The sequence below is a fragment of the Pieris napi genome, chromosome 1, assembly GCF_905475465.1.
Source record: "Pieris napi chromosome 1, ilPieNapi1.2, whole genome shotgun sequence".
In the NCBI taxonomy this organism is placed as follows: Eukaryota; Metazoa; Arthropoda; class Insecta; order Lepidoptera; family Pieridae; genus Pieris; species Pieris napi.
This window is the reverse complement of record NC_062234.1, coordinates 8656991-8679689: the sequence shown is the minus strand read 5'-3', so window position 1 is coordinate 8679689 and position 22699 is coordinate 8656991. Positions and strand designations below refer to the sequence as shown.

The following is a 22699-nucleotide window of genomic DNA, read 5'->3' as shown; positions in this document are numbered from 1 at the left end:
TACCTAAGTCACACTGACCAATAGAACGAACGGTGGCTCTTAGGAAAAAAAGTATTTGGACATTTTTTATAGATAATTATCTGATCTACAATTTTTGTCTAAACTAATTTTATGATAAAACTTACCATTTTGCTGAAAATCGCGAAAAACCCATTTTTGTGATCTTTGACCCGGAGTAAATTTTTTTGCACGTGCCGGATCGATGAGGACTTTTCACATTTCCTTTATAATCGTGTATTGAGCAATCCTACCAATATTCAGCCAAGTGCGAATTATTGTAACCTTACCCCTATTTTTTAGTCTAATTTGACCGGATTATCGGTAGATTGTACTGATTATGATTCGGTCTATCGAAGTGAAACTGTCAAATTGTGAAACGGAACGCACCTCGCGCGCTGATATCATATAGCTATACAAGAGTCTGGCTAATGAAAGATAATTAAAAACTTTCGGATGGCAACACAGAATGTCATTGTCAATTTCTTAATATGGCTGTTGTCAAACATTCGTATTGGTTTATTGTTCTCATTTATTCATTTACGTGTTTAAATATGAGTAAAACTATTAAAAGTGGAGTTCGAGAGATATTGTTCTGCATGATATCCAAATTCCAAGAAAAAAAAGAAGCTGAATTCTAACAAAAACAAGATTGTGTGGTGTTGAATTTCTTATGTTAGTATGATTTATTGTCTTGATACTTCATGCAATTACTCATTTTTATTTCTATTATATATTTTTTCCGAATAGTTAACAGGTATAATAGCCTAAACTTTGTTTTATTTGATAGAATATTTTATTTCTTTCGCAGTAAATCTGGAGGATGTAGAAGGAGTCGATGAAATAGTGAGAACTATTGGTAAGCTCACTGATTTAGAGAAGAAACATAGAATAGAATCCCAGAACCAGTACTTTAAAGAAATCGCTTCCATCACTGGTAAGATTTTCAATACAAGTGTAATATCAATACACAGAATTAAAAAAAAGGGACAAAAAATCAAGGTGTCTGGAGTACACCTGGAAAAAAACGACCTCATAAACCAACAGTGTCTCATTTGGACAATTTTGACATGGATGCTATTTGCAACAAAATATTTCATCTGGAAAAAGGTACATAATTATACAAGCAGGGTCGGTGAAAGGTCCTGTGCTGAACTCATTATTAGTATTTAGCACTAAATCAAAAATGGCTGATTATCACCATGATATGAATGCTGCCAACTTCAATAAGTGGTTAGAAGAAAAGCCCAATTTAAATGAGCCAAGTGTAATTGTTATTGACAACGTCAGTTACCTTTCCGTTATAGTAAATAAAGCCCCTACGACACAGAATCGGAAACATGAGATAAGAGAATGGCTTACTTTGAATAATATTCAATTTGAAGAGTACCATACGAAAGCAGAACTGCTGTCTAGTAAAACGGTATAAACCAGAGCCAATACATGATGCCGATAAAAATTTAAAGCACAATGGTCATGAGGTATTAAGACTACCCCCATACCATTGTATTATATGCAAAACGTAGCAAATAAAAATAATTAATTGACTACAGAGCAGTTAGAACAAGTGATTAAAGAGTCATTTGAAAATGTAACATCAGAAGAGTGAAAGAAAATGACTGATCGTGTTGTACATGTGGAAAATAAATATAAAGAAAGGGACAGGACTACAGAGGAACATTTAGAAAGTTTCATAATCAATGTGAGAGACAGTGATAACAGCAATGACTCTGATGAATCTATCTATGCATATTGATTTTTTGGATTCAGATTTTGATTTTTTCGAATAAAGTTGTGTTTATTTTTAGTTCTAGTTTTCCATGCAATGCTAGTCATTTTAAGTATCAATAGAAAAGTAAAAGACTTAATACGTATAGTATTTAATTTTATAGAAATACGATTGCTATCAATGTAAAAAATAATAAAATAAAATCAAGTATCAAGTAAGTTTAATCCACAACATATATTAAACTTTTAGGGATACCATACTAAAAAAATTAAATTTGCCGCGCTTTTTCGTTATCTTCTTTCATTAGCCAGACTCTCTAATATTATATAGAGGAAAGATTTGTGTGTATGTAATATGTATGTGTGTAACGTGAATTGGCTCAAATTTTTAAATTGTCTAACCATTTGCATGCTACATTATCACTGATTAATATAAGCTATTAACTACAATAATGGTACCCAAGGTGTAAAAAAATGCCTATAAAATATCTTTTATCGCATACGCTGCGAAAAATTTGCATGATAGAATAAAAAAATGTTACACAATATTAAAGAACATATCAATATCTACAAAAAATGTTTAAAAAATAAATATCCACCTGAGCGAAGCCCGAACGGGCCGCTAGTATAACATAAAGGAGGAAAACCTAAGGAGAATGCCTTGCCAACAAATACACAATATTTATGGTTCATACAATCAAATATATATTTGTCTTTTTCATTCTACGGTACAATTACATAACACGAATGCGACAACATGTTTTAGTTGATGCTACTTAATGGTAAAAACCACTGAAAACTCACTCTACCTTAGAACAAGAATTGAAGCATAGTAAAAAATAAGAATGGACTCCTAGCTATTTGGCCCCAAAGTCAGCACCACAGTAACACATAGATAGATGTATTCAAGGGGGAGGCGCAGGCGGTTAATTTGGACAAAAACCTTCGATAGGGTGTGACGCAAAACGCTCTTTCTAAGCTTCCAGCCTATGGGCTTACCGAGAAATTATTCAACTGGATCTCCAGCTTTCTGGCCGATCCGAGTATCAAGGTCGTCATTATCGGAGCATATTCCGACTTCAAACCTGTAAACGCTAGAAAAAGTGTCCTACTAGGCTGTGTCCTATCTCTTTTTTCTTCTGCATATTAATGACATGTTGCAACTTAGCAACATTCATTGCTATGAGGATGATAGCACTGGGGATACTCTTTATATTAACCTTGTAGGTATTTCTCGGGCAGTTATCGATCAGTAGCGGAACAAACTGGTGCTTGAAGTCGATACTGAAATTGGATGCAACGTGGTTCTCGGACTGGGGTCGACTAAATCTGGTCCAATTTAACTTCAAGAAGACACAAGTTTGCGCGTCATCTCGAGTGAAGCGCTTTATGCCACACCCAATGGAAGGCTTTCACAGTTCACTTTAGCCAAACTAACCGCTAGCGCCTCCAGTTTTGACTCAATTTCCAGCTGAACAACCACGGTGAACGCCGTAATCCTTATTATCGATAATTTCCATTATTTTGGAGAACAAGTAGGATGTGAAGAAATTTGTCGTATGAATGAAGAGAATTTATAGACTATGAGGGAGGTTTTTTTTTTTTTTTGAATTTATGGCCTGGTATCTAGACCTTTAGGCCAACTATGAGGGAGACAATCCGGATTAGGATAGCTTATAGAATACAAACCATAGACTACATTATATATAGATTATAGGCGCAAACTACACCATTAATCATTATACGTCTTCAATAAATAAAAATATTAAATAGCCTAAAAAAAAAGAATACAAGTTTTAAAGGAAATAGTTCAATAACATAAATGGGATTTCGTAATAAAAACCCGAAATCCGTTCTAGAATATTATGTATACTTATTTTCCATGAAGAAATTAAGAAAAGAAAAACATGGCAGAAAAATAAGAAAAGTAAGCTTAATTATTGTGGTTTTACCAGAACAGCTTCCAGCCTCACCAGTCACCACCTGAACGGTGAAGTGTACTATTAAGACTGCACATTGGTAATCGCAGTAATATTATTACTGTCTAACTTGACAATTACTTGGTTAACTAGTTTGTGTTGAATTACAGAAAAACTTAATAACTGAAGCTACTATATCCTGGTTAAAATTGAATTCAAAGAAAAAGCAAATTATAACAACAAGATTTCAAAGTCAACAACTTAAGTTAAAGAAAAACTTTGCAGAAAAGCTTAGAACTGTGGTGCCAGTTTCTAAGAAAATATTTAGACAGGCTGAGGTAAATAATTCAATGTAAGTTGAACCTGGAAAGTATGATAATATGTACAAATATATGGTTACTTAGATCTAAATGTCACTTTTTATTTATAATCAGTTCCAAGATGACCAGTCATTTGCATTTATTATTTTAAAAAAATATGTTTCATAATATATTAAAGTTTCAAAATTATTATATACAGTCAAACCTGGGTAAGTGAGAAAACTCTATAAGTGAGAGTAATATCCGGGACCCGTCATTTTAAGCTCCCAAAACCACTATTAGCCAAAAACAGAAACCTCTGTAAGAGAGAGGCGTTTTTCCCTCATGGACCTCCGTAAGTGAGACTGCTACTTATCTATACCTCTATTAGCGATAGTCGAGCTTATTTATATTATTTAGGAGGAACTATACCTACAATAAAAATACATACATACATAAAAGATACACACATACAGTAACAAATGACAAATTTAACATCTGCTATTTTATGACTCATTCTTAACTTTCGTGGAACTTCCTACCATTGTTTATGAGTTAGAGAAAAACATTCAAAATTCAAAAACAGAAACCCAATCGAAAATGACGGATTTTTAAATTGTAAATAAGTTCTAAATGAAATATATACTGTGACTTAGTTATTGATGCGTACCTCATAAGAGAGAAACGCTGCCCATGTACCTACATTAGCGAGAAACTCGGGTTAGTGAGAAACCTCTATAAGCGAGAATGAGATTGTGCTCCCTTGAACTCTCGCTTATCCAGGTTTGATTGTATATATAATATAAGTTACTTGTTAGCTACAGTTGTAGGTGAATACAGGCATTTAATTCATAATATAGCAATTAACTTATTGTTATTAAATTGAATCACTGAGCGTTAAACATCTAGATGTTATGTTTGGCTACCAATTTGATATCACTACAGCGTTTAATGAATTAGAATAGATATGGTGCATATGCCAGTTGTCCAGAGGGCTTGAGACAAAATCATTTGGCATTAGTTGGTTACGCCTGTTGAAAATCCAGCCAATTTTATTATTAATTATGAATAGAATTTATATAATTCAATTGAATAATTAATTTTGCAGATCAAATTTATTGAATTTCTCTAATGATGATATTTTAAAACATACTGGTAATGAGTGTGAAGATTTAACGAAATGCATTAATAGCATAACATCAAATTCTTTGTAAGTATTATATTTACACATTACATTGCTATTATATTTATATCAATAAGTAAGTTCATAACCTTAATGAAAAGTTTAATTTTATTAATAAACTTGCTTTTTATTTTAGACAACCACCTTTGTATGAGCCTGAAAATCAAGAAAATGTCTTAATTCAACAACTTCCAGCTTTAATGCTTGAACCAACTCCACCTGCCTTTAGGTAACATTTAACCTCTTGATGATTTTAATAATATTATGCTATATAATGAATACTCATGAGGAATTTGTCAATAAATTCTTAGTCTTGTTTTTATTTTAGGACAAATAAAGACTTTTATAATCTACTGAATGGAAGTACTGAAAATATAATACCATGGGATGCACTTTCAAGAGGGGTAAAAGGCCAGTATGAAAGGGCTGCCACGAGAATAAGAAGAAATTATATTCAATCTTACACAAGCTTCTTAGAAACTCTTACCCCAATTGAACTTTTTAATCATTATAAGCATGTGACTGATGTTTAATAAAACGTTTTAATTATTTCTACTATTTATTAAAACAAAACCACTATATATAAACAATATTATACTGGTGATAAATAAAATAATACTTGTTACATATAAACAAACAATATTTATTACAATAATGAGAAGGGTCTTATGAATATTAATAGCCTATAATTCTAAGATTTTTATGAATAAATAAATTTTTATTGACCACAAAGTAGGCCTATGGCCATACCAGCTGCAAATGAAGCTAAGAAGACGTGGGACTCAGTGGCACGGTATTGATCATCACCAACAAAATTATTGTACCAGTGTTTAGCCTTTTTCTCCCTTTTTTTTAATAGTTCTTCAGCTTTATCCATCTTTCGATCAACAAATCGTTCAACCTGAAATAAAAATTATATATTCATAGCTAATACAATTCAAACACTAAATGATGATACTATATGTATTAATCTAGTTTGCACTGTGACCTGGTTTGTAAGGTTTGAGTTCTACCTATGCACCATACCCTCTTCAATATGTTAAAAAGTATAACAAAATGAATATTTTAACAGAGTACTCTTCTTCATCAAATGGAGATTGGACTATGATAAAAAGGACAGCTCAGAATTGGTATTATTTAACCTTAAGACCAATATATTTTATAAAAATGGAATAGTACATCTACAATTGATAAAAAAATGTATGCTTGACTGCATCCAAATATAATATATCTTAACTCACATTAACTAAAGCAAAAAATCATGAAGATGCAATTCCGAAAAAGAATCCTCCTGCAAAGCCTGCTGAATAATATGAATTAGCTTTGACAAATAAAAATACCTGTAACAAAAAGGTTTTGTGTTCTTACCAAATTATAAATTTTAAAAAAAAAGATGCAGTCAAGCACTTAGTGTTTAAATCAGTACTCACTTTTTCAAACCAATCTGGTGATTTTCCTGTAGCCTCTTTTTCAATTTTGTCTGTAATTTTGTCAACTTTCTTGTTTATTTTATCCCAGTTAATGTCAACATAGCCCTTTTGACTAGCAATGTGCAATAGGATTACACCACCTCCAAGGCCTACAGCAGCTAGCTTTCCTATTTTCATAGAAATAAACCCTGTTATCCTGCAAACATCTCGAATTTACATTTGTGGTGATTAAGTGTTGATTCAATGACTAATCAATGATATTACTTACCACCCTGACGCAGTTCCTAAAATTAGCTGCTTTGTTGCAGATGTTTTTCCAATATCAGTAATAGCCTTTTCAATGAAATTTTTTGCGTCATCGACAATTTTCTTGGCTTCTTCCGAGGTGTCCTCATTTTTGGGTTTAGCCATTTTTCATGAAATAAATACGTCTAAAGGTATAATAATTATCTTAGATTAAATCCCGATTCGTAGTTGACCAGACTCTTCACTCTGTACTTCTGAGTTCTGGCCAAAGATTAAATCTGTCTGCTGTCAGTTGTCACTGACGTCTGACTCTGACATCGCTGCCAGTCGCCTCTATATATATTATACCGCACGCCAGAGATAAATAAAAAAATTACTGAGAAGTGAGAACTGTGAACAATGCGATAGTTTTTTTAATATTCAAATTTATAATTTTAACGTAGGTATCTTTAAAAAAATGTGTATGCTTTTAAATAATAAGTTAAAACTTAAATGATCTTATGTATCCAATTCTTTATATTCAGTTCCTATGTATATTAGGCAAACTACGTGTAGCAGCAGGCACTGCCTACCTAAAAACAGTAAATTAGAAACAGAAACCAGTCAATTATAAAACGCCAGTCGCCACCGTCATCAGTAACTCAATTTAATCCAAAAGCCAAAAATTTACTGGCAAGTGATTCAATAGCACTACTGTTCATGCCACTTCATGCCCATTACTACACGTAAAAGAGTGCGTATTCTCGCGAATCAGCGCGCATTCGTGCGGCTTCATGAGAACTTCGGATTGGACACAATTTTAGCATATAGACCGCCTTATTCTTGAAATTTATAACTTAACTAGCTGATCCGGCAAACGTGGTTTTGCCATGTATACCATTTATAATAAAAAATAGGGGTTGATCGTAGAGGGGTGAAAATTAGGGGTTGTATGTATTTTTTAATGTTGTATCATAAAAAAATAGAAATTAAAAATTTTGTCTAAAAAATAAAATAAAAAATTTAGGGGTGGACTACCCCTAACATTTAGGGGGATGAAAAATAGATGTTGGCCGATTCTCATAGATACCGGACAAGCCGTTTCGGAGGAGTATGGCAACGAAAACTGTGACACGAGAATTTTATATATTAGATTAACACAAAATCAATACCGTCTTCACCTGAGGGCACACGGGGCCGTGTTCAGGACCCCCATTCTCAGGGGGCCCCGAAGAACCGACAATAATTTCTCTCACACATTAATTCTCAAAACATTTTTGTCGGGCACATACACTTTTTTTTTACAAATCTGTAATCTTATCAGAAGGTATTACAAGGCATATACTACGCCATCATATCGATGACGGCGCCTATTCCTACTTTACTTATAATATTTCTACGAGTAAGTACATCATCTAGCGATCTCTCACGCAATCACAAATAAATTTAAATGGTGGTTACATAAAAGAAAAAAAATTAAACCTCAAAAAGAAATAGGAACGGAAAAACTTCCAAAGCTCACTTCATTTTTACGGTTCAAGAAACAACTAAGCCATAGAATTATTCATTTTCATCACCGCAAGACAAATGTAACTCTGAATGTCACCAGGAAAAAGAGGCTACGTGTGACGAAAATGACAAACACACATTAGATGCTGAACCATCGGCTCAAAGCTAATGTGAATTAATAACTGCAAGCTTAGAGAATATATCTGTGACCTGACCCTGGGACTTACTTACTTTTACCGGAAGAAGTTCCTGAATTGTGTATTCGAAAAGGGCCAGAGTTTTTCCAATATATAAATAGTGACTTCAACGAAATTTCTTCATGTTTTCCAGATTCAAATAGTCAAAAAAAAAAACTAGATTTTTATTCGTAAATTGACGAATGATGATGAGTCTTTAGAAAGAAATTGGCTCATTAATTCACCAGCAAAGAAATCTGTGTATGTATATTATACATTATTATGTATGTTATTGCTGCCATCTATTTAATAACACTACTGGTGCTGGACATAATTTAAGCTCTCCTAATGGATTTAAAGATTGGAATCATATAAGTAACTTATTGATAGAGCATGAGAACAAGTTGCAGCTCAGGGAATTTATGATGAATTCTGTTGCAAGAAAGTGAAAGTTTCGTGTAGATGCTTTTATCTCCATTATTGACACATTAAATACACTTTAAAAGAACGTTTAGCAATTAGCATGAATACATTAATGCAGATGAGCTCAAAACAGAATGTTTTCATTTAAGTCAATATTTAAAAAACATAGTAATCAGCGGATTTAAATATCTCAACCTTACATAACCTAATAAAATCAGATAAATTGGAAGAAACTAATCCAGACTTAGAAATAGCTACAAGAATATTCCTTTGCCTAATGGTTACCAATTGTAGTGGACAACGGTCATTTTCGCAGCTTAAGAGAATAAAAAATAAATTGCGAACAACAATGTTAGAAGAACGACTGAGTAATTTGTCAATTATGTGCATAGAAAGTGCATAAAAAATGGACTTTAAGTATATAATAGAATATTTTCCTCAACAGAAAGCCCGAAAAAACCGTTATCGTAATCGTAACCAAAATCCACCATTCTAAAAATGCCGCATCTATTCAGTTTGAGAACTCAGAACACTAACATTCGACGCATGTGCAATGGCTTAAAAGCGTCGCACAGGCGGCATTCGCTATCCTCGTCTGACAAATGATGCTATGCGTTAACTCTCTTTCACTCTACCCTAAATATTTATCATCTTTAACAGCAGTCTTTATAAATCGATGAACGCTGGCTGCACGCACTAAAAATTATGATTCATTGTCACGTTCTGCCTGACCCGAGCGTAAAGGGGGATTTACACGGGTCGATTTTTGCCGTGCGGCTAGTCGCTACACAAATCGCCTCATCAAGACGCATCGCTTGCCTATTTACACAGGTGACTAAAATTGCATGCGGCTCGGTCATTTTCTTTCAAATTGTTGAGCAGAATGGCTGTTCGTGCCGGAATCGAAATAGTTAGTCAATCAATTATTCAAGATTTCTGCAATAAAAAAAAATTTGGGGCTTGCGGCTTTAGTCACTTGCGACTTAGCCGAATTGCCATTTAGATGGTTGGTGCGGCTTTAGTCACCCGTGTAAACCCCCTATAAATGAGCGCTCTCGCTTGCACGCTTGGCTCAGGCCTCAGGCGGAACGTGACACACGATAGAGACACGACCTAAGCGTTTGACTTGTGACGCATTTATCTTAAGTTGTAAATAGCACATGTTACTTGTAATTAATCTGTATAATTTAAGTAAAAAAAAATGAATTAAGTTGTGGAATACGCTGCCCGACTCCGTACGATTGGCTACCTCTCTGTCATCTTTTAAAACTCTTCTGTATAATCATTTCTTAACCTTATCCTATCCTGATCAATCGTGACTTGTATAAATCTTATGTTTCCTTTTACATCACTATTCGCTGTTCATGTATTTGTAAGATTAGCTTTTAAGTTTTTAGTCTATTATTAATAATTTTTTTTGTATTACTTTAGATTAAGGTACTATATATATATATATATTTTTATAACATTTGGTTCTGCACTTCTCGCACGCATCATGTTTCTTTTTTTTTTAGTTTTTCTTTTTAACTAGGGTTGCCTGGAAGAGATCGCTTATTAGCGATAAGGCCGCCCGTTGCATCCCTTATAATTTCTTTGTATTGTGTTTCATTCTTTTTATTTTGCAACGAAGTGTAAATAAATAAATAAATGAATTATCGAGTGCAAATATATGTTAATTTATAGTAAAAATAATTAATTTTGTTAATTTTCAATTAACTCCTTTTTATTTTACAAAATAATGATAATTTAGTGATAACAATTCAATTCATAATTATAATATATAATATTTAAAAATAATTTGTTTTTGTGTTTATGCTTAATTTAAAAGCTCAATTTTTTTTAAACTTTAATCAAAATACCTACAGTCAAATTATGAACATGACTAGTCAACATTTAAGTTTTACATTAAAGTTAAGGGGAGGTAATTTGTTCCCCGTAGCAAGCGAAATAAATTATACAATAGATATACTTCAAACTTGAATCTCAAGTTGTTTTGTTTGTTTAGATATATTTTGTTTAGTAAAAATATTCAATATTGCTCGGCAATCGGGATATAATTCAAATTTAGTTTTTAGAATACCCCTTTTCAATCTCTTTGCAATTACTTGTTCTTTGGACATAATTTCTAAAGCTTGTTGTTCTGTTAGACGAGGTAACTCATAGGCTGGAATTTTCAGATCACACCTATGTACCCCATCAACCTGAAAAAGGATACTTTTAACTTATTTTATGTTCGTTGTTAATATTTTTTATTAGAATAATTTTTCTTATGTAGGTTTCAAGTTAAAAAGGTCTCATGTTACTTACTTTACATTGGAAAGATAATGGAAAGTCGCTGTCAACAATGGGCCACTTCTGTTTTAAAACATGTGCATTCCACGAAAATTGCGTTTCAGATCCAATTCTATTGGGAGCAGACATTAGGCCAGCCCAAAGTTCTGAACAAAAGTGTGGTGTTACTGGGGAAAGCATTATTATTAAGCTAGCCAGTGCTAACTCAAATTCTTTGCTTTTTGCTATAACCTCAGCTGGGACATTGTTCTATAACATAAAAATGTGTTTATGTTATATAATAACATCATTATTGATATTTTGGGTCATAGTCTCATATATTGAAGGATTTATCAATCCCATGTCACTTTATGTGTAAGATTGTCAATCTTAATTATCATTTATATAATTATTTTGACTCTATCATTTTTTCAAACATTAATATCTATATATATAAAAATGAAACCCGTTTTTCGTTGTCACGACATAACATGAAAACGGCTTGACCGATTTGTCTGATTCTTTTTTTATAATATTCCGTGAAGTACGAGGATGGTTCTTACGGAAGAAAATTAAAAAAAAAATAAGTGAAAAAGTCTAAAAACAACACCTTTCTATACTCCCATACAAAATATTCGTAATAAAACTTCGTCAATTTGAACTTTAATACCATATCATAAAGTTCAAGTGTTAGTGGAGGGGTTCCGGGAAGGTAATTTTTTATTTTTTGACATAATGTATTTGATGTCTTATCAACTTTCTTCTTTTTATCTTACTAGCTAGACCAGTGTTCCGAATAGCAGAATAAGTATTAAAAAAAAATAAAGAATCGACTGTTAGGCGGTACGATGTTCGCCAGGCCAGCTAGTAATAGGATAAATATAATTTAGACCAGTAGTATATAGTAGAACTAGCTGCTTGTTGATTTTAATTTCACATTCAAAAGTTCTTCCTCCCTGAAAAATAATACTAAATAAATAATTTAACTTACCCTTAAAGTATTTGTTAAGCTTTGTAATTGAGATATTCCAACACTTAATTTTTGTGTGTATTTAAAATGGTATGTTGTTGTTGCAATAAAAAAATTTCTAGACTCTCGCAAGTTTCCCTCAATTTCCTGAAATTTCTCAGGTTGCAGGTTACTGATTTTAAATAAATCACGATTATTTCGATGAGTCAGAAATTCCCGTAATGTTATCCAAAGCCGGTGTTGCCAATTTAAAACTCCTGGTAATGCTAGAAAATCACAATTTTATTTGTAATGTATAGAACAAGAACTGCAATGCTTAATTGTCAAATTTGAAAATTCACTCTTACTTGCATCAGACCAATGTCTTGTTGTACCAGGTGGCACATCAGCTATGACCAGAAGTCGTGTTGTATCACATCCATATGTTGTTAATAATCTCATGGGATTTTCACCATTATGTTTAGATTTACTCATTTTTTCCCATTGTACTGAAATAGCTTCACCTGAACCTTTTTCTATATATGTTTTACCAACTTTTTCTACATTTTCTTTCGGAATATACTTTCCTGACGACCTGACTTTATATGATTGACCCATGACCATGCCTTGGACTAGCAGTTTTTTAAAGGGTTCTTTTGAAGGTGTCCATCCAAGGGAGTTCAGAAAGTAACTCATGAATCTAGCGTAATATAAATGCAGTACTGCGTGTTCTTTGCCACCAATATAGCAGTGAACAGGCAATTTACCAATCAATTTCTTTTTTTCAAATGGTACATTCTCATTTGATGAGTCTAAAAATCGATAGTAATACCATGATGAATCAACAAATGTGTCCATGGTGTCTGTTTCTCTATGTGCATTTCCATTACACTTTGGGCATCTACAATTGACCCAAGCATTAAATTTAGACAGCGTGAATATATTCTTTACATTAGAGCTATTTTGGGGTAACTTTACTGGTAGTTGTTCATATGGAACTGGTACAGTACCACATTTACTACAATGTATAATAGGTATTGGTGTCCCCCAATATCTTTGTCTTGATATTAACCAGTCTTTCAGTTTAGAACTGACAAAATAACCACCACATTTCTTACTTTTTGCTATCTCTATTGCTTTTATATTTTCATAGTCAATATTAATACTTTTTGCTTGTTCTAAAGGAATATTTAGCGCTTCTGATATTTTTCTATCTTCAGAATCAATTGCTGGACAAGCTAAATATACTTCCTTTTCCTCTGGATAAAGTATACTATCACAGACATAAATTTTAATTTCTTTGTTTGTTATTGGATTGTAGCACAGTAAATTTTCTTTTTCAACCAAAGTAAGGTCTTGTAAAATAACATGATTTTTTTTTACTGTAATATACTGAGCATGTAAGTATTTGTATGGATCTGAACACCATATGTCTAAAGGTCTCTTTTCTCCATTTACTTCAACCTGAAAAGTGACTACTGCACCATTACACTCACCAATCCAGTGTTTTTGCAAATTTATAATATCATTCCAGTTTTCTAAATAATTTTTATCTAGACCATTGTATAAATCTTGAGCATACTGGGTTGTTTTAATAAACCATTGGGTAAGAATCTTTTTTTCCACCTTTGCACCAGACCTCCAAGAACAGCCATTTTCATCAACTTGTTCATCTGCTAAAACAGTCTTGTCCAGTGGATCCCAATTAACATTTGCCTGGAAAGTTCAATTAAAATATTTACATAACAAGCAGAGAATTAACTTAAATAATAGACATTGACTTTAAAATTATCTATTTGTTGTTAACATAGACAAATCTAATTTCATACCAGTATAAGGCAAATTTCAGTCAATAATTTAAGTTTTATAATATAATGCTGCAAATCTCATACCCTTATTAACTTAATATTCAGGTTTATTAGCTGTTAATAAAATACAACATTTACCTTACTGCGATATGCTAAACCATTCTCAAACAACTTTAAGAATATATATTGAGTCCATTTATAATAACTTGGATCACATGTTGAAATTTCTTTACTCCAGTCAAAGTTATACCCAAGATCAATCAATTGTTTTTTCATGGAATCTATGTTAGACTTTGTCCAAACTTCAGATGGAATGCCACGTTCAATAGCTGCATTTTCTGCAGGAAGGCCAAATGCATCCCATCCAATAGGATGAATAACATTATATCCATTCAGTTTATAAAATCTTGCTATGGTGTCTGATATAGAATACACTCTTACATGACCCATATGTAAATTTCCAGAGGGGTAAGGGAACATGGGAAGAATGTAAATATTATTTTCCAATTCCTTTTCTTCATTTTTTAACACTAAATCGGACCAGTGACTTTCGATCTTCAATTTTATTTCAGAAGAAATATTACTATCCTGAATAATAAAATATATTTAAAATAATTGACAACTTCTTAATTCAAGCTATGATTATTTGTAACTAACCCAAAGGCCGAGGCTGCTTCTGTTTCTGACGAAACCTTTGAAATGAAACCCATGCGTGTTACAAAGTCGAATATAATTCTTCAACATAATTTAAACGTTTATGCTTTCTAGTTTCTAACAGATTTTAGAGTTAATTTGGTAGTTGGTACATAATTTTATTGTCAATAGATTTATTTGCATAAGTTTCTTTCAAATTTAAGCTGTCTGATAAGAATACATCAATACATCGTGATCGATGGCGAGTATATCTATAAAGTATAAAATATAAATTATAATATATAATATTATAGTTATCTACAATCTACATAATTCACATGTGTTTAAGTGTAATTTCAAATTTGATTTTGATATTACCTTATCTCTTTCTGACGTCTGTGCCGTCAGTGTCAAATGTCAATATAAACATCAGAGATGAACTTACATGCAAATAATATGGCACATCTAAGTAGAGGTACAATTAAAGGGATTTGAAAGAAGGAAAACTATATTCAAATTCAAATTCAAAAATCATTTATTCACGTAGGTAACACAATGTACACTTGTGATTCGTCATTAAAGATATAAATATTAATGCTTCTAATTTTACATTTACTGCCAGTTCTCAAATCAAGGGCGTAGAACGGAAGAGAAGAACTGGTAATAAACTCTCCGCCACTCTTTTTAATCGCCATGTTTTTTTTTTTTTTTTTACACAATGGTTGTAAGGAGCTGCAACCATTACACCATGTTCCACATGACATTTTAAGTAATTAATAATAAGAACATAAATAAAAACAAAGACTTGTCCCCTATCAGCAGGAGGCATGGTGAAATAGGAGCACGCACTTACATTCTCGTGGGAACAACACGCAAACACATAGTCGAAATAATTAACATCACCGCATACACGAATTCAAGTACGACCAGTCACCACAAGCAGCACCCGTTTACGAGTATGACGCATGGCCAGCCATCGGCCCCCTCGCCATATTTTAGGGAGAGAGACAACCCGACGCATGGACGCCGCCACAAGCAATGACATTTAAGCGAGCATGACGATCCTTGAAATGTGGACTTGGCTACATAAGAAAATAATAATAATACTGAAATAATTGGATACCACATGGATCACGGTTTGTTCCCACTTTACATTAAAACAGTCGTGGATGTTGTTGTAAACAAAACAACATGAAGTAGCTTTAAAAATATGACAAAATTACTACTGAATATACTAATATAGTAAGTGAAGGATACAAAATACGAAATAAAAATCGAGACTTCCACAATCCACATGTTAAAATTCAATACGTTTATTTAACGACTACCCAAGTCACACTTAGCCTTATATACCCTTAACAACTTTAGTGAAATGGAAAATCCGGTTAATGCCAGGTAAATGGGATGGTGCGTATGGCTAATTTGAAAAGACAATTATCTCAATATAGTGTTCAGGCCAAAGAAATATTAAGAACACTCTTCCAGGACTATAAATGACGTTTGCTCTAAAGCAAGAAACTTGTAAATACAGAAAAAATATCAGCAGTGCAATACACATATAATTAATAAATATAAACAAGAGATGATAGTCGGAGACAGACTGATCAAGGATTTTCTAAGAAAACGTTAATTATGTACAAATAATATATTTATGTACATTATTTTCCAAATTATATTCAAAACAAACGATATTCGTTATAACAAGATTAGAACTCTCTATAACGTAAAAAATATTAAATATGTTTGGTTTAACAGAAAACCCATACAATTACTCACTCTTTATAACGCAACAGGTAATCTCTATTACGAAGAAATATTTTCATATTTAGAGAAAATAATAGACCAACATTTTCATTTATTATTGCTATTTTAGCGCGTTTATGCGTATGAAATAAGTCAGGTATGACCCACTAACACCAAAATAATTTTGTATGGAAATTGTCATGAGAATAACGTTAGCTCGCGCTTTGACTTTTTGTATGAGCCGAAAAGTCTGTTACTTTAGTTAGACGTCTGTGAGTTGTACTCTCCAAAAGACTATATAAGTTACTTCATGTGTTACTCTATGGTTATTGAAATTTGAAACTTGAAAGGTATCTATACAGTATACAAAGAAAATGAAACTATAAATTTAAATAATACATTAAGAATTTAGAAATATTAAAATTAAACTCAAATGGATTTAGTTGTATCGGTAAATTATATTTAATACACACTTTGTTTCGAAAATGCGAATTTAATTACTGAGTTTTAGCGGAACGATCGTGGAGTTACAATAATAAGCAAAATGCTAAGATAATCGATGTAAATATTTATAGAGAAAGCTAGAATGCAAGCAAAGAAACGTTACATTCTTCTTACACTATCTGTAATAGTAATATTGTATTGCTGTATTGGCGGATTTCGTATGAAGACTGAAAGTTTTCAAAAGAACTATCGCACTGACCTGCCCTCCTTTGCAACTATAGAAGAACTTTACAAAGCTCCGTCGCCTCTTAAACGCAATCCAGATTCAAAAAGAAAGTCATGTCGAATGGAATCCTGTTTTAATTATGCTAATTGTGGAAGTGATCCCAAAGTTTATGTATATCCAACCGATGGTCCTGTTAGTGCCACTTATCGAAAAGTCCTGTCAGTAATTCGCGAATCTAGATATGCAACGCGTGATCCATCTGAGGCATGTTTATTTGTACCAGCAGTGGACACACTGGATGCAGACCCTTTATCCTCGGAACATGTGGCAGATGTTGCATCCCGACTATCACGATTACCACACTGGAAAAATGGACGTAATCACTTAATTTTTAATCTATATGCTGGTACTTGGCCAGATTATTCAGAAGGATCTTTGGGATTTGATCCAGGTGAAGCTATCTTGGCTCGAGCCAGTGTCTCAGAAGCACTATTTAGAGAGGGATTTGATATATCATTACCACTGTTTCATAAGGAGCATCCTGAGAGAGGTGGTACACCTCCTGCTGCGACTGCAAATCCTTTTCCTGCACCACGGCGACATTTACTTGCGTTTAAAGGTAAACGCTATGTACATGGCATTGGCAGTGAGACTAGAAATTCATTATGGCATCTTCATGATGGTAATAATCTTATCTTGGTTACAACATGTAGACATGGAAAATCTTGGAAAGATCTTAGAGATGAAAGGTGTGATGAAGACAATAAAGAGTATGATAAGTAAGTGTATCCACAACATTAATAATTTAATAAATAATATTAAATATGTAGTTTTTTATATAGTTCTTTTTTTCATATTTAATTTACAAAGTTAAATCATAATTTCATTTCTTATAGATTTGATTATGAACAACTATTGGCTAATTCCACATTTTGCCTTGTGGCTAGAGGACGACGTCTTGGTTCATATAGATTTTTGGAAGCATTGGCAGCTGGTTGTGTACCTGTTCTTCTTAGTAATGGATGGAGGCTACCATTTGATGAACGAATTGACTGGAGGCGTGCAGTTATTTGGGCTGATGAACGTCTTTTACTACAGGTTATATTTGTTTAAAAAAATTTAAACTTAAACTGTCATACAGTTAAAAAAACCTCAATCCTAAAATGTTAAGACAAGTTACCATTTGAATACAGGTGAGGTATACCAGTGATGTCAATTTTTTAAAGTGACCAGAAATAAATATTTACGTATGTAATTTGTAATTGCTTCCAATAAAAACATTTTTTTAGGTACCTGAGTTGGTAAGATCTGTACCACCAGAGCGTGTGCTTGCTTTAAGACAACAGACCCAGCTGTTATGGGAACAATATTTTTCTTCAATTGAAAAAATTGTTTTTACAACTATTGAGGTATTATTATTTTATTATATATATATAGTCAGTTGACACAAGACCATACACATAAGCATAACATTTTATGCAAATATACCATGTACCTACCCTATCTGTACCTTAAGATATTGCTTTTGTTACATATTACACTATGTAAATTTATTTGTTGTCTCTCTTATGTCTCCTTTGTTTTCTTAAAGTAAACTACATTAATCTCATATAAATTCCTTTACAGTCTTGGAAATACATACAAATTTTGACAAGTATTATAAATCCTGCAGTGTTGGCCTAGTAGCTTCAGCGTGCGACTCTCATACCTGAGGTCGTAGGTTCGATCGACTTTCTTTCTATGTGCCCAATTAACATTTGCTCGAACGGTGAAGGAAAACATCGTGAGGAAACCGACTTGTCTTAGACCCAAAAAGTCCACGTCGTGTGTCAGGCACTGGAGGCTGATCACCTACTTGCCTAATAGATTAAAAAATGATCATGAAATTCAAGATCATTTTTTAATCTATTGATTCAAATGATTCAAATCCGAGGCCAAGACATGAAAAGGTTTTGGCGCCACTGATTTATTTATTATTTTTTAATAACTTAGGTGCTTTTTCTTATTTATATTTTTACCATTAATAATCCTTGATTGACATACTCTTTAATGATTTAAAGAAATTTCTAGAGACTTTTAAGAACAAGAAATAATTATTTTAATTGGTAGACAAATTATTGTAGATGTCGATAGGCACAACAGTAATTTATCTTTCTTTACGAATTAAACACATACATATTCATTTATTAAATACTTTATTACAAAACCATTGAGTTTAATAATAATTTTATGTATGAAGCATATCATCTTTTAAAGATTATATTGGAAAGGATAATGGCTCATCGAACATCCCGACATCGAGAAGCATTAATATGGAACACATCTCCGGGAGCATTGGGAACATTAGCAAATTATGGTGATTCCCGGGCTCATCTGCCTTTGGGTGTGACTGCCCCCGAGCCTCCTCTTGCCCCATCTTCATCCCCGATGCCTCTTCCAGCCCCATCAGTGCCTTTAATTGCTCCACCATCCACTCCCGGTAAAACATTTACAGCTCTCTTGTATGTTCAAGCTACATCACCTGCCTTACATAAATTACTCGCGAATATTGCTAGTAGTGAATTCTGTGAGAAGGTAATTTATCACACTTTCTATTAACATATTTACCTAATTCTAAAATTTCTATGTACAAGTAAAAAGTCTTCGTAGGTTGTGTTGGTGTGGGATAGTGAGCGTGCAGCACCTTCTTTGAAATCATTATTGCGAATGGCCGGCGATGTACGAGATCCTTTACCTGTCACAGTCGTTGACGCTACCACACACTATCCAGGGTGAGAAAACTACCAATGTATGTTAATGCTTTAATAATTTATTATGATATATGAAATAAGCGTGACGCTGGTATAATGATACAGGGATGTGATAAGTATTGAGCAAAAATTGCAAATTGTTAAGAAATAGAGTTTCACAACATTTTTATAACCAAACTTTTAACATTACTTATTCAAAATAAATGTATCATGTCGAATAAAATGTTTAACAAATTTAGTACCAGGCTAACTTTTCCATAGACTTTACAATATGTCATAGCAAACCTTTTAACAGGTAAATGTCGAATTGCCTGGAAAATGGTAATGCGTCCATAGATGGGGTGATAACGCTCGCTCAGAGTTTTAACTCGAGTGCCTAGCCACTAGGGTTTATTTTATAATCAGTTTTGTTATCGATATATATCGTGTATAAGAATTTACATTCAAAAATGAAGTTTCATTTCGCTGATTGAGTGTACCGATTGTTTATTTCTATTTTTTATATTATTAGCGTTGATGTTTCGTAATAACAGCTAATAAGAGACGAGTGTTGTAGTAGACAAGTGAAAGTATAATATAGTAAATAATGCAGCATAAGAAAGTGTGTCCATTTATGTATTTCAAGGTTCTTAGGGAATTACCTAACATCAGATATAGATGTAATATCTCTATGTTTATTATGTACTGTAACATGGGAAATCTTTATTTGGCAGTCATTCATGTAATTTCACTTAAAACTTTTGTTTTTGTAATGAAGATGACCAAATAATTTATTTTATGTAATCTTTTTGTACACTCAAAATAAATATTAATATAATTATTTATTACATCAAGCAGGAAATCAAAAAAATTTTTTTTTAAAGACCTTGTGTTTTTATATTAATAAAGATAAATTTAAAGGGAGGGAGTATCAGCTAGGTGGCAGCCACTATGGGCGATTCCAACAGCTGCTGTGTTTTCACTGGACGGTGACGCGCCGCTTTTGGCCGAAGAATTGGATTTTGCCTTTCGAGTATGGAAACAATTCCCTGAACGTATTGTTGGGTACCCGGCGAGAAATCACTTTTGGGACGAATCTAAGGTACTTGTAATATTTCCATTTATTTCCTTAAAACAGGCTTAACTAATTTATTATTATTTTGTACAATATAAAACAGCAAACGAGTTTACGGGCCAGTTACGGCAATCCATTGATTTTAGTAGGTGCGTTGCCTTTGAAGGACCAGTAGTATTTTTTTTTAAGATTTGGAAGTCGCATCCTCTAGTGAAGACCTCCGCTGGGTTCCTATTCCACAGCTCTCTAGTTCGCAAAGAAATACCTAGTGAAGCGGACTGTGGAAGATTTCGACAGTCCGACAGTTATCACGTCTTGAAATTATTTCGCCTCCGGTGATGAAACGAGGCTGTAGGTATCAATCTCATTAATTCTTCTTCTAAAATGTCCATAAGTTTGTAGAATACGCGCTGAGACGTAATGTCTTTGCGTAGAGAGAAGGAATCAACTCAATCAGTAATACATTGGAGATTTACAATACGTCAATCCCTGAATTTGGTCAAAAGGAAGAAGCTGGTATTTGCGGGACACATACCACACGAGGACGCACTTGACCCTTGTAGAACTACATCTTTGTACCCAAGCGAAATACTGCTAACTGTAGTAAGCAGCCATAAGCCAACGTCTAATGTCGGAAAAATGCTTGAGAATGTTATAATAATTTTTACACAAGTGTATGGTTAGTAATACTTTCAACATTTGGAACAGGGCGCATGGGGTTACAGCAGTAAATGGGGTGGTTCCTACTCTATGGTGCTACCAGGGGCAGCACTGGTGCATCGTGCGGCATTAGCCCAATTCGCAGAAGCCCCGCCCGCCTTAAGACTGGCCGTGCGGCGCGCTCACAACTGCGAAGACATCCTCCTTAATTGTCTCGTTGCCCATCTGACGCGCCGTCCGCCCCTAAAGCTCGCCCAACGCAGGCGGTATAAGACATCTCATCATCGATACAAGTACGTACTTTATTCAGTGATTCAATTACGATTAAACTACTCAAATACTAGTTAATTTCGTTGTAAATCTTACTGTTAGCTAATAGACATGCAGAGACCACATTTTTAGTGACTTGAATTGAATGATCTGTATTATTTAATTTAAGTAAGTAATTAACCATATTAAACTAGAGATTTTGGGACAAGTTGACAGTCGCTGTCTTTATGTGTACATAAATGTATTTTTTAAAACTATTCTAGGACTTCTTGGACCGATCCCGAACATTTCGTCCAGCGACAGTCGTGTTTGAACACTTTCGCCGCCGCCTGGGGTTATATGCCGCTTGTTCGTTCCGTATTAAGACTGGATCCTATACTTTTCAAAGACCCAGTCTCCACCCTTAGAAAGAAGTATAGAAAAATGGAATTAGTCACGTCATAGTCAATGTTTCATGTACACCCCTATGCCAGTCATAGATATTAAAATTGTTCGAAAGTAAATAATATTTTAATCTCAGACCTATTTTTATAATATGTATACACTTAGATTTTTACGTTTTTATTGGTTTTTTATTGTGTTTTTTAATTTATTAACTATAAACCCTTATTCCCTCCTACACTAAATACTTAACTAACGCTTAGTTATGGTTAAATCAATATAGTTATTCGTTTGAAATCGCATAAACCAGTCAGTTCTGCATCCTTTAATTTCTTGAAAGTAGGTTCTTCTGTCGTAAGTGGAATTAATTAAATTTTTGTTTCACTGGGATTGGTACGCATATAGATACCCCCAGGATATTCGCCCTGTGCTACACATGGTGGCTGTGAACATAGATATATCGTAATCATTTATAAAAGACATAAATAAACTTACCAATAATTGGTTACAAAGTCTGGTATTTTTGACTAATAAACATATTATTTACTAATTACAAAATTAAAAGAAACGGATGACAGGGGTCATCTAAGTGCATTGATTTGGTAAACGTTGCATAAGTAG

General features: G+C 33.2%; 4 protein-coding genes and 1 long non-coding RNA gene across 8 annotated transcripts; 3 read left to right on the top strand and 2 right to left on the bottom strand.

Annotated features, from left to right (window-relative positions):
• The first annotated feature begins 462 nt into the window (after positions 1-462).
• On the top strand, positions 463-1804 carry LOC125055284. The gene is made up of 2 exons (XR_007117842.1): positions 463-672; positions 809-1804. It is a non-coding gene; the product is annotated as an uncharacterized LOC125055284 (long non-coding RNA).
• Positions 1805-3468: 1664 nt separating this feature from the next.
• Positions 3469-5675, top strand: LOC125063398. Of its 3 annotated transcripts, none has more exons than XR_007119513.1 (5): positions 3469-3744; positions 3815-3996; positions 5052-5153; positions 5263-5355; positions 5455-5675. XR_007119513.1 is itself a non-coding variant. In XM_047669829.1 (5 exons), exons 1-5 carry the CDS (start codon positions 3548-3550, stop codon positions 5657-5659), a joined length of 678 nt encoding a protein of 225 aa, XP_047525785.1. In that variant the 5' UTR covers positions 3469-3547; the 3' UTR covers positions 5660-5675. The 3 variants fall into 3 exon arrangements, 2 of the variants coding, with proteins under 2 accessions (XP_047525785.1, XP_047525776.1); XM_047669829.1 differs by having other exon boundaries at positions 3469-3643; XM_047669820.1 differs by having other exon boundaries at positions 3469-3652.
• A 73-nt stretch (positions 5676-5748) lies between these two features.
• Positions 5749-7053, bottom strand: LOC125063411 (FUN14 domain-containing protein 1A). Its single transcript, XM_047669844.1, has 3 exons — positions 6825-7053; positions 6557-6752; positions 5749-6027 (listed from the first exon to the last, which is right to left on the bottom strand). Exons 1-3 carry the CDS (start codon positions 6965-6967, stop codon positions 5845-5847), a joined length of 522 nt encoding a protein of 173 aa, XP_047525800.1. The 5' UTR covers positions 6968-7053; the 3' UTR covers positions 5749-5844.
• A 3618-nt stretch (positions 7054-10671) lies between these two features.
• Positions 10672-14905, bottom strand: LOC125063388 (probable leucine--tRNA ligase, mitochondrial). The gene is made up of 6 exons (XM_047669810.1): positions 14575-14905; positions 14056-14505; positions 12478-13825; positions 12152-12396; positions 11197-11430; positions 10672-11090 (listed from the first exon to the last, which is right to left on the bottom strand). Exons 1-6 carry the CDS (start codon positions 14659-14661, stop codon positions 10860-10862), a joined length of 2595 nt encoding a protein of 864 aa, XP_047525766.1. The 5' UTR covers positions 14662-14905; the 3' UTR covers positions 10672-10859.
• A 1720-nt stretch (positions 14906-16625) lies between these two features.
• Positions 16626-22259, top strand: LOC125049662 (exostosin-1). Of its 2 annotated transcripts, XM_047649063.1 has the most exons (8): positions 16627-17742; positions 17860-18061; positions 18253-18372; positions 19220-19537; positions 19613-19734; positions 20614-20794; positions 21476-21720; positions 21961-22259. In XM_047649063.1, exons 1-8 carry the CDS (start codon positions 16880-16882, stop codon positions 22139-22141), a joined length of 2232 nt encoding a protein of 743 aa, XP_047505019.1. In that variant the 5' UTR covers positions 16627-16879; the 3' UTR covers positions 22142-22259. The 2 variants fall into 2 exon arrangements, with proteins under 2 accessions (XP_047505029.1, XP_047505019.1); XM_047649073.1 differs by lacking the exons at positions 21476-21720; positions 21961-22259 and having other exon boundaries at positions 16626-17742; positions 20602-20706.
• Positions 22260-22699: the final 440 nt, after the last annotated feature.

Coding starts and splice junctions, on each gene's coding strand:
- LOC125049662 (XM_047649063.1), top strand. CDS start 16,880: ATGCAAGCAAAGAAACGTTACATTCTTCTTACACTATCTGTAATAGTA. Junction 18,373..19,219: donor TTGTTTTTACAACTATTGAG/GTATTATTATTT, acceptor CATCTTTTAAAG/ATTATATTGGAAAGGATAAT. Junction 19,538..19,612: donor GTAGTGAATTCTGTGAGAAG/GTAATTTATCAC, acceptor AAGTCTTCGTAG/GTTGTGTTGGTGTGGGATAG.
- LOC125063398 (XM_047669820.1), top strand. CDS start 3,548: ATGGGATTTCGTAATAAAAACCCGAAATCCGTTCTAGAATATTATGTA. Junction 3,997..5,051: donor GCTGAGGTAAATAATTCAAT/GTAAGTTGAACC, acceptor TTAATTTTGCAG/ATCAAATTTATTGAATTTCT. Junction 5,154..5,262: donor AGCATAACATCAAATTCTTT/GTAAGTATTATA, acceptor TTTTTATTTTAG/ACAACCACCTTTGTATGAGC.
- LOC125063411 (XM_047669844.1), bottom strand. CDS start 6,967: ATGGCTAAACCCAAAAATGAGGACACCTCGGAAGAAGCCAAGAAAATT. Junction 6,753..6,824: donor TTAGGAACTGCGTCAGGGTG/GTAAGTAATATC, acceptor AGATGTTTGCAG/GATAACAGGGTTTATTTCTA. Junction 6,028..6,556: donor CACCAGATTGGTTTGAAAAA/GTGAGTACTGAT, acceptor TTTTTATTTCAG/GTTGAACGATTTGTTGATCG.
- LOC125063388 (XM_047669810.1), bottom strand. CDS start 14,661: ATGTTGAAGAATTATATTCGACTTTGTAACACGCATGGGTTTCATTTC. Junction 13,826..14,055: donor GTTTAGCATATCGCAGTAAG/GTAAATGTTGTA, acceptor TGAACTTTCCAG/GCAAATGTTAATTGGGATCC. Junction 11,091..11,196: donor CATTATCTTTCCAATGTAAA/GTAAGTAACATG, acceptor ATCCTTTTTCAG/GTTGATGGGGTACATAGGTG.